The sequence below is a fragment of the Nerophis ophidion genome, linkage group LG10 (genome assembly GCF_033978795.1).
Source record: "Nerophis ophidion isolate RoL-2023_Sa linkage group LG10, RoL_Noph_v1.0, whole genome shotgun sequence".
Lineage (NCBI taxonomy): Eukaryota > Metazoa > Chordata > Actinopteri > Syngnathiformes > Syngnathidae > Nerophis > Nerophis ophidion.
Genome location: NC_084620.1, coordinates 56,683,805 through 56,694,933, shown reverse-complemented (window position 1 = coordinate 56,694,933; position 11,129 = coordinate 56,683,805). Strand labels below are relative to the sequence as shown.

General features: G+C 42.6%; 1 protein-coding gene across 1 annotated transcript in view; it reads left to right on the top strand.

Moving 5' to 3' along the window:
• kcnj8 (potassium inwardly rectifying channel subfamily J member 8) overlaps window positions 1-2,553 on the top strand; it is an 11,465-nt gene extending 8,912 nt beyond the window's left edge. Inside the window, exons 4-6 of the mRNA XM_061914207.1 lie at window positions 1,545-1,684; window positions 1,771-1,987; window positions 2,063-2,553. Of these exons, the coding sequence (XP_061770191.1) occupies window positions 1,545-1,684; window positions 1,771-1,987; window positions 2,063-2,302 (597 nt within the window). The 3' untranslated portion in view covers window positions 2,303-2,553. The remainder of the gene's footprint in view (window positions 1-1,544; window positions 1,685-1,770; window positions 1,988-2,062) is intronic.
• The last annotated feature ends 8,576 nt before the right edge of the window (window positions 2,554-11,129 follow it).

Below are 11,129 nucleotides of genomic sequence, written 5' to 3'. Positions count from 1 at the left end.
GTGAATGTTGTCTGCCTATCTGTGTTGGCCCTGCGATGAGGTAGCGACTTGTCCAGGGTGTATCACGCCCTCCGCCCAATTGTAGCTGAGATAGGCTCCAGCGCCCCCCGGGACCTGAAAGGGAATAAGCGGTAGAAAATGGATGGGATGGAATGGTCCCTAGTATGTGAACGTGAGTGTGTTGGCCCTGTGATGAGGTGGTGACTTATATCCTCCTACTCTGTGTAGTCAAGCATGTTTAGCTACTCCTCGTCCTCCAGTGATAATGCTACTTGTAAGAAACTTGCTTCGTTTGTCACCATTGAGTCCAGGATCAATCAATCAATCAATGTTTATTTATATAGCCCCAAATCACAAATGTCTCAAAGGACTGCACAAATCATTACGACTACAACATCCTCGGAAGAACCCACAAAAGGGCAAGGAAAACTCACACCCAGTGGGCAGGGAGAATTCACATCCAGTGGGACGCCAGTGACAATGCTGACTATGAGAAACCTTGGAGAGGACCTCAGATGTGGGCAACCCCCCCCAACCCCCCGCCCCCCTCTAGGGGACCGAAAGCAATGGATGTCGAGCGGGTCTAACATGATACTGTGAAAGTTCAATCCATAGTGGCTCCAACACAGCCGCGAGAGTTCAGTTCAAGCGGATCCAAGACAGCAGCGAGAGTCCCGTCCACAGGAGACCATCTCAAGCGGAGGCGGATCAGCAGCGTAGAGATGTCCCCAACCGATACAGGCGAGCGGTCCATCCTGGGTCTCGACTCTGGACAGCCAGTACTTCATCCATGGTTATCGGACCGGACCCCCTCCACAAGGGAGGGGGGGACATAGGAGAAAGAAAAGAAGCGGCAGATCAACTGGTCTAAAAAGGAGGTCTATTCAAAGGCTAAAGTATACAGATGAGTTTTAAGGTGAGACTTAAATGCTTCTACTGAGGTAGCATCTCGAACTGTTACCAGGAGGGCATTCCAGAGTACTGGAGCCCAAAATGAAAAAGCTCTATAGCCCGCAGACTTTTTTTGGGCTCTAGGAATCACTAATAAGCCGGAGTCTTTTGAACGCAGATTTCTTGCCGGGACATATGGTACAATACAATCGGCAAGATAGGCTGGAGCTAGACCGTGTAGTATTTTATACGTAATTAGTAAAACCTTAAAGTCACATCTTAAGTGCACAGGAAGCCAGTGCAGGTGAGCCAGTATAGGCGTAATATGATCAAACTTTCTTGTTCTTCTCAAAAGTCCAGCAGCCGCATTTTGTACCAACTGTAATCTTTGGGATCAATGATTTAGAAGTAACTAAAACACTCTGGATGGACCAAAATGCGTCCGTTCTCCCTTTTCTGTCTACACGCTGTCTCTGCTTGTGTGTACTCTGTGTGCGTGCGCTGCCGAACATGCTCCTCTGCTGGTAAAACCATTGTAACTGACTCCGAGTTAGACTTTTCTCTTTTTTTGGAACACAAAACCCTGAGCTCCCTTCTTCTCGGACTTATACTTAAGTGTTCAGTCGCCTAAAGATGCTGCTGATGATGTTCAGGTGGTGCGGAAGACGACCACACCCGAGGGCGAGGTGATCCCCATCCACCAGATCGACGTCCAGACGGAGAGCGCCATGGCCAGCAACAGCCTCTTCCTGCTGGCGCCGCTCATCATCTGCCACGTCATCGACAAGAACAGGTCTGACCTCCTCCTCCGCCCACGTGCTGTCTGCGTCCGGAACCTTCCGACCCGTGTTGTTGTTGTTGTTGTTGTGCGACAAACAGTCCGCTGTACGAGCTGTCGGCCATGGAGCTGCAGTGCAGCGACCTGGAGGTCATCGTCATCCTGGAGGGCGTGGTGGAGACCACGGGCATCACCACCCAGGCCCGCACCTCCTACGTCTCCGAGGAGATCCAGTGGGGCCACCGCTTCGTCGCCATAGTAACGGAGGAAGACGGGGTCTACTCGGTGGACTACTCCAAGTTCGGGAACACCATGCGGGTCAGTGCCGGGCGCCGCGCCTTCCTAGTCGCCGTGGTGGCATGCCGCCAGCGTTCATTGTCGCCGTGACAACAGGTGGCCACGCCTCGCTGCAGCGCCCGGGAGCTGGACGAGAAGCCCAACATCCTGATCCAGACGCTGCAGAAGAGCGAGCTGTCGCACCAGAACTCGCTGAGGAAGAGGAACTCCATGCGGCGCAACAACTCCATGCGGAAAAGCGTGGGAAGCGGCGGGAGTCTGCGGCGAAACAACTCCGCCAAGGTGCAGTTCTTCACCCCCGCCGACAACTGCCAGAGCGTCAACGCCGTCACCTGACATGAGGCCCGCCTCCTGCTGGCGGCCGCCGCGCTCCTCCTGGTGGCGAGGAGGCTCGTGGGCGTGTCCTCCGCCTCCATAGGACTTCTTCTTTGGCTTTTCCCCACACCCGGCACAGCAGGGGTCAGCAACCTTTTTGAAAGCCAGAGCTACTTTTTGGGTACTGATTCATGCCAAGGGCTACCAGTTTGATACACACTTCAATAAATTGCCAGAAATTTGCTGAATTTACCTTTAATAAATAAATCTCTATATATGTAAAAAAAAAAAAAAAGGGTATTTCTGTCTGTCATTCCGTCGTACAGTTTTTTCCTTTTACGGAAGATTTTTGTAGAGAATAAATGTTGAAGAAAAAACACTTAATTGAACGGTTTAAAAGAGGAGAAAACAGGAAAAAAAATGAAAATTTAATTTTGAAACATAGTTTATCTTCAATTTCGACTCTTTAAAGTTCAAAATTCAACCGAAAAAAATGAAAAGAAAAACTAGCTAAATTGAATGTTTTTGAAAAAAAAAACACTTAATTGAACGGTTTTAAAGAGGAGAAAACAGGAAAAAAATGAAAATTCAATTTTGTAACATAGTTTATCTTCAATTTCTACTCTTTAAAATTCAAAATTCAACCAAAAAAAATGAAAAGAAAAACTAGCTAATTTGAATGTTTTTGAAAAAAAAAACACTTAATTGAACGGTTTTAAATAGGAGAAAACAAGAAAAAAATGAAAATTCAATTTTTTAACATAGTTTATCTTCAATTTCGACTCTTTAAAATTCAAACGAAAAAATGAAAAGAAAAACCAGCTAATTTGAATGTTTTTGGAAAAAAAACAGCACTTAATTGAACGGTTTTAAAGAGGAGAAAACAGGGAAAAAAATGAAAATTAAATTTTGTAACATAGTTTATCTTCAATTTCTACTCTTTAAAATTCAAAATTCAACCGAAAAAATTAAAAGAAAAACTAGCTAATTTGAATGTTTTTGAAAAAAAAAAACATTTAATTGAACGGTTTAAAAGAGGAGAAAACAGGAAAAAAATGAGAATTAAATTTTGTAACATAGTTTATCTTCAATTTCGACTCTTTAAAACTCAAAATTCAACCGAAAAAATGAAAAGAAAAACTCGGTAATTTGAATGTTTTTGAAAAAAACAAACACTTAATTGAACGGTTTAAAAGAGGAGAAAACAAGAAAAAAATGAAAATTCAATTTTGTAACATAGTTTATCTTCAATTTTCGACTCTTTAAAGTTCGAAATTCAACCGAAAAAAATGAAAAGAAAAACTAGCTAATTTGAATGTTTTTGAAAAAAAACCCAACTCTTAATTGAACGGTTTGAAAGAGGAGAAAACAAGAAAAAAAAAGAAAATTCAATTTTGTAACAGTTTATCTTCAATTTCGACTCTTTAAAATTCAAAATTCAACCGAAAAAAATGAAAAGAAAAACTAGCTAATTTGAATGTTTTTGAAAAAAAAAATCACTTAATTGAACGGTTTAAAAGAGGAGAAAACAAGAAAAAAAAATCACTTAATTGAACGGTTTAAAAGAGGAGAAAACAAGAAACTCCTCTCTGAGCTGCAACCTTATCGTGGTAGAGGAGTTTGCGTGTCCCAATGATCCTAGGAGCTATGTTGTCCGGGGGCTTTATGCCCCCTGGTAGGGTCTCCCAAGGCAAACAGGTTCTAGGTGAGGGATCAGACAAAGAGCAGCTCGAAGACCTATATGAAGAAGAAACATCATGGACCCAGATTTCCCTCGCCCGGACGCGGGTCACCGGGGCCCCCCTCTGGAGCCAGGCCCGGAGTTGGGGCACGATGGCGAGCGCCTGGTGGCCGGGCCTGTTCCCATGGGGCCCGGCCGGGCACAGCCCGAAGAGGCAACGTGGGTCACCCCTCCAATGGGCTCACCACCCATAGCAGGGGCCATAGAGGTCGGGTGCATTGTGAGCTGGGCGACAGCCGAAGGCAGGGCACTTGGCGGTCCGATCCTCGGCTACAGAAGCTAGCTCTTGGGACGTGGAACGTCACGTCACTGCGGGGGAAAGAGCCTGAGCTAGTGCGCGAAGTCGAGAAATTCCGGCTGGATATAGTCGGACTCACTTCGACGCACAGCAAGGGCTCTGGAACCACTTCTCTCGAGAGGGATTGGACCCTCTTCCACTCTGGCGTTGCCGGCAGTGAGAGGCGACGGGCTGGGGTGGCAATTCTTGTTTCCCCCCGACTCAAAGCCTGTATGTTGGAGTTTAACCCGGTGGACGAAAGGGTAGCCTCCCTCCGCCTTCGGGTGGGGGGACGGGTCCTGACTGTTGTTTGTGCTTATGCACCAAACAGCAGTTCAGAGTACCCACCCTTTTTGGGAACGCTCGAGGGAGTACTGGAAAGTGCTCCCCCGGGTGATTCCCTTGTCCTACTGGGAGACTTCAACGCTCACGTTGGCAACGACAGTGAAACCTGGAGAGGCGTGATTGGGAAGAATGGCCGCCCGGATCTGAACCCGAGTGGTGTTTTGTTATTGGACTTTTGTGCTCGTCACAGTTTGTCCATAACGAACACCATGTTCAAACATAAGGGTGTCCATATGTGCACTTGGCACCAGGACACCCTAGGCCGTAGTTCCATGATCGACTTTGTAGTTGTGTCATCGGATTTGCGGCCTCATGTTATGGACACTCGGGTGAAGAGAGGGGCGGAGCTTTCTACCGATCACCACCTGGTGGTGAGTTGGCTGCGATGGTGGGGGAGGATGCCGGACAGACCTGGGAGGCCCAAACGCATTGTGAGGGTCTGCTGGGAACGTCTGGCAGAGTCTCCTGTCAGACAAAGTTTCAATTCCCACCTCCGGAAGAACTTTGAACATGTCACGAGGGAGGTGCTGGACATTGAGTCCGAGTGGACCATGTTCCGCACCTCTATTGTCGAGGCGGCAGATCGGAGCTGTGGCCGCAAGGTAGTTGGTGCCTGTCGGGGCGGCAATCCTAAAACCCCCTGGTGGACACCAGCGGTGAGGGATGCCGTCAAGCTGAAGAAGGAGTCCTATCGGGTCCTTTTGACTCATAGGACTCCGGAGGCAGTGGACAGGTACCGACAGGCCAAGCGGTGTGCAGCTTCAGCGGTCGCGGAGGCAAAAACTCGGACATGGGAAGAGTTCGGGGAAGCTATGGAAAACGACTTCCGGACGGCTTCGAAGCGATTCTGGACCACCGTCCGCCGCCTCAGGAAGGGGAAGCAGTGCACTATCAACACCGTGTATGGTGCGGATGGTGTTCTGCTGACCTCGACTGCGGATGTTGTGGACAGGTGGAAGGAATACTTCGAAGACCTCCTCAATCCCACCAACACGTCTTCCTATGAGGAAGCAGTGCCTGGGGAATCTGTGGTGGACTCTCCTATTTCTGGGGCTGAGGTCGCTGAGGTAGTTAAAAAGCTCCTCGGTGGCAAGGCCCCAGGGGTGGACGAGATCCGCCCGGAGTTCCTTAAGGCTCTGGATGCTGTGGGGCTGTCTTGGTTGACAAGACTTTGCAGCATCGCGTGGACATCGGGGGCGGTACCTCTGGATTGGCAGACCGGGGTGGTGGTTCCTCTCTTCAAAAAGGGGGACCGGAGGGTGTGTTCCAACTATCGTGGGATCACACTCCTCAGCCTTCCCGGTAAGGTTTATTCAGGTGTACTGGAGAGGAGGCTACGTCGGATAGTCGAACCTCGGATTCAGGAGGAACAGTGTGGTTTTCGTCCTGGTCGTGGAACTGTGGACCAGCTCTATACTCTCGGCAGGGTTCTTGAGGGTGCATGGGAGTTTGCCCAACCAGTCTACATGTGCTTTGTGGACTTGAAGAAGGCATTCGACCGTGTCCCTCGGGAAGTCCTGTGGGGAGTGCTCAGAGAGTATGGGGTATCGGACTGTCTTATTGTGGCGGTCCGTTCCCTGTACGATCAGTGCCAGAGCTTGGTCCGCATTGCCGGCAGTAAGTCGAACACATTTCCAGTGAGGGTTGGACTCCGCCAAGGCTGTCCTTTGTCACCGATTCTGTTCATAACTTTTATGGACAGAATTTCTAGGCGCAGTCAAGGCGTTGAGGGGTTCCGGTTTGGTAACCGCAGGATTAGGTCTCTGCTTTTTGCAGATGATGTGGTCCTGATGGCTTCATCTGACCGGGGTCTTCAGCTCTCGCTGGATCGGTTCGCAGCCGAGTGTGAAGCGACCGGAATGAGAATCAGCACCTCCAAGTCCGAGTCCATGGTTCTCGCCCGGAAAAGGGTGGAGTGCCATCTCCGGGTTGGGGAGGAGACCCTGCCCCAAGTGGAGGAGTTCAAGTACCTAGGAGTCTTGTTCACGAGTGAGGGAAGAGTGGATCGTGAGATCAACAGGCGGATCGGTGCGGCGTCTTCAGTAATGCGGACGTTGTACCGGTCCGTTGTGGTGAAGAAGGAGCTGAGCCGGAAGGCAAAGCTCTCAATTTACCGGTCGATCTACGTTCCCATCCTCACCTATGGTCATGAGCTTTGGGTCATGACCGAAAGGATAAGATCACGGGTACAAGCGGCCGAAATGAGTTTCCTCCGCCGTGTGGCGGGGCTCTCCCTTAGAGATAGGGTGAGAAGCTCTGCCATCCGGGAGGAACTCAAAGTAAAGCCGCTGCTCCTTCACATCGAGAGGAGCCAGATGAGGTGGTTCGGGCATCTGGTCAGGATGCCACCCGAACGCCTCCCTAGGGAGGTGTTTAGGGCACGTCCAACCGGTAGGAGGCCACGGGGAAGACCCAGGACACGTTGGGAAGACTACGTCTCCCGGCTGGCCTGGGAACGCCTCGGGATCCCCCGGGAAGAGCTAGACGAAGTGGCTGGGGAGAGGGAAGTCTGGGTTTCCCTGCTTAGGCTGTTGCCCCCGCGACCCGACCTCGGATAAGCGGAAGATGATGGATGATGGAAAACAAGAAAAAAATGAAAATTTAATTTTGAAACATAGTTTATCTTCCTTCAATTTCGACTCTTTAAAGTTCAAAATTCAACCGAAAAAAATGAAAAGAAAAACTAGCTAATTGGAATGTTTTTGAAAAAAAAAAAACACTTAATTGAACGGTTTTAAAGAGGAGAAAACAAGAAAAAAAGAAAATTTAATTTTGAAAAATAGTTTATCTTCAATTTCGACTCTTTAAAGTTCAAAATTCAACCGAAAAAAATGAAAAGAAAAACTAGGTAATTTGAATATTTTTGAAGAAAAAAAAAACACTTAATTGAACGGTTTAAAAGAGGAGAAAACAAGAAAAAAATGAAAATTCAATTTTGTAACATAGTTTATCTTCAATTTCGACTCTTTAAAATTCAAAATTCAACCGAAAAAAATGAAAAGAAAAACTAGCTAATTTGAATGTTTTTGAAAAAAAAAAAAGACTTAATTGAACGGTTTAAAAGAGGAGAAAACAAGAAAAAAAATGAAAATTCAAGTTTGTAACATAGTTTATCTTCAATTTCGACTCTTTAAAGTTCAAAATTCAACCGAAAAAAAGGAAAAGAAAAACTAGCTAATTTGAATGTTTTTGAAAAAAAAAAACACTTAATTGAACGGTTTAAAAGAGGAGAAAACAGGAAAAAAATGAAAATTACATTTTGTAACATAGTTTATCTTCAATTTCGACTCTTTAAAGTTCCAAATTCAACCGAAAAAAATTAAAATAAAAACTAGCTAATTTGAATGTTTTTTGAAAAAAACAAAACACTTAATTGAACGGTTTAAAGAGGAGAAAACAGGGAAAAAAAATGGAAATTTAGTTTTGTAACATAGTTTATTTTCAATTTCGACTCTTTAAAGTTCAAAATTCAACCGAAAAAAATTAAAAGAAAAACTAGCTAATTTGAATGTTTTTGAAAAAAAAAAACACTTAATTGAACGGTTTAAAAGAGGAGAAAACAAGAAAAAAAATGAAAATTCAAGTTTGTAACATAGTTTATCTTCAATTTCGACTCTTTAAAGTTCAAAATTCAACTGAAAAAAAGGAAAAGAAAAACTAGCTAATTTGAATGTTTTTGAAAAAAAAACACTTCATTGAACGGTTTAAAAGAGGAGAAAACAAGAAAAAAATGAAAATTCAATTTTGTAACATAGTTTGTCTTCAATTTCGACTCTTTAAAGTTCAAAATTCAACCGAAAAAAATGAAAAGAAAAACTAGCTAATTTGAATGTTTTTGAAAAAAAAAAACACTTAATTGAACGGTTTAAAAGAGGAGAAAACAAGAAAAAAAATGAAAATTCAAGTTTGTAACATAGTTTATCTTCAATTTCGACTCTTTAAAGTTCAAAATTCAACCGAAAAAAATTAAAAGAAAAACTAACTAATTTGAATGTTTTGGAAAAAAAAAAAACACTTAATTGAACGGTTTAAAAGAGGAGAAAACAAGAAAAAAAATGAAAATTCAAGTTTGTAACATAGTTTATCTTCAATTTCGACTCTTTAAAGTTCAAAATTCAACTGAAAAAAAGGAAAAGAAAAACTAGCTAATTTGAATGTTTTTGAAAAAAAAACACTTCATTGAACGGTTTAAAAGAGGAGAAAACAAGAAAAAAATGAAAATTCAATTTTGTAACATAGTTTGTCTTCAATTTCGACTCTTTAAAGTTCAAAATTCAACCGAAAAAAATGAAAAGAAAAACTAGCTAATTTGAATGTTTTTGAAAAAAAAAACAAACACTTAATTGAACGGTTTAAAAGAGGAGAAAACAAGAAAAAAATGAAAATTCAATTTTGTAACATAGTTTATTTTCAATTTCGACTCTTTAAAATTCAAAATGCAACCGAAAAAAATGAAGAGAAAAAACAGCTAATTCGAATCTTTTTGAAAAAATTCAAAACAGAATTTATGGAACATCATTTGTAATTTTTGCTGATTAAAAATAATTTTTTAAATAGGTTAAAATCCAATCTGCACTTTGTTAGAATATATAACAAATTGGACCAAGCTATATTTCTAACAAAGACAAATTATTATTTCCTGTAGATTTTCTAGAACAAAAATCTTAAAAGGAATTCAAAAGACTTTGAAATAAGATTTAAATTTGATTCTACAGATTTTTCTAGATTTGCCAGAATAATTTTTTTGAATTTTAATCATAATAAGTTTGAAGAAATACTTCACAAATTTTCTTCGTCGAAAAAAACAAAGCTAAAATGAAGAATAAAATTAAAATGTATATATAATCCTTTACAATTAAAATAAAAAAAAAATACTTGAACATTGATTTAAATTGTCAGGAAATAAAAGGAAGGAATTGAAAAGGTAAAAAGGTATATGTGTTTAAAAATCCTAAAATAATTTTTAAGGTTGTATTTTTTCGAAGCTAAAATGAAGAATTAAATAAAAATGTATTTATTATTCTTTACAATAATGAAAAAAAATACTTGAACATTGATTTAAATTGTCAGAAAAGATTTTAAAAGGTAAAATGTATATGTGTTTAAAAATCCTAAAATAATTTTTAAGGTTGTATTTTTTCTCTAAAATTATTTTTCTGAACGTAAAAAAATAAATGAATTTATTTAAACAAGTGAAGACCAAGTCTTTAAAATTTGTTCTTGGATTTTCAGATTCTATTTGAGTTTTGTCTCTCTTAGAATTAAAAATGTCCAGCAAAGCAAGACCAGCTTGCTAGTAAATAAATACAATTTTAAAAAATAGAGGCAGGTCACTGGTAAGTGCTGCTATTTGAGCTATTTTTAGAACAGGCCAGCGGGCGACTAATCTGGTCCTTACGGGCGACCCGGTGCCCGCGGGCACCGCGTTGGTGACCCCTGCGGTACAGCTAGCACGACCAGGGACCGAGACCACGCAGTTGGTGGGGGTTGCCATGGTTACGCTTCGCCAGTTGCTGACGCAGCATTTCATTTGTGAAAATAATGGATTCTACTCATACTGGTGAGACGTCTTCAGCAGGGGTGCCCACACTTTTTCTGCAGGCGAGCTACTTTTCAATTGACCAACTCGAGGGGATCCACCTCATTTATATATATCATTTATATTTATTTATTTATGAAAGAGACATTTTTTGTAAACAAGTTGAATGTGTTTAATGATAATACAAGCATGTGTAACACATATAGATGTCTTTCTTTCACAAAGACAAGAATATAAGTTGGTGTATTACCTGATTCTGATGACTTGCATTGATTGGAATCAGACAGTAATGATGATAACGCCCACATTTTCAAATGGAGGAGAAAAAAAGTTGTCCTTTCTGTACAATACCACATGAAAGTGGTTGGTTTTTGGCATCTAATTCATCCAGCTTCCATACACTTTACAAGAAAAACATTGGCGGCAAATTCCGTAGCTTGCTTGATTGACATTCACGGCACCCGAGGGTCTTGTGAGATGACGCTGGCTGCTGCCAGTTCATTATTATGAAAAAATGACAGAGAGGAAGGCGAGAAACACTTTTTATTTCAACAGACTTTCGCGCCGTACCTTACGTCAAAACTCTAAAGGCCGACTGCACATTTCCTATCTTCGCAATAAAAGCCCTGCTTCATGCTGCCTGCGCTAACAAAATAAGAGTCTCGGAAAGCTGGCGTGCACAAGTGATGTGCACGCCAGCTTTCTGAGGGATCGCTTGTGCACGCCAGTTTTCCGAGACTCTGTATTTAGTTAGCGCAGGCAGCATGAAGCAGGGCTTTTATTGTGAAGATAGGAAATGTGCAGTCGGCCTTTAGAGTTTTGACGGAAGGTACGGCGCGAGAGTCTGTTGAAATAAAAAGTGTTTCTCGCCTTCCTCTCGGTCATATTTTCATAATAATGATCTTGCAGCAGCCAGCGTCATCTCACAAGACCCTCCGGTACCGTG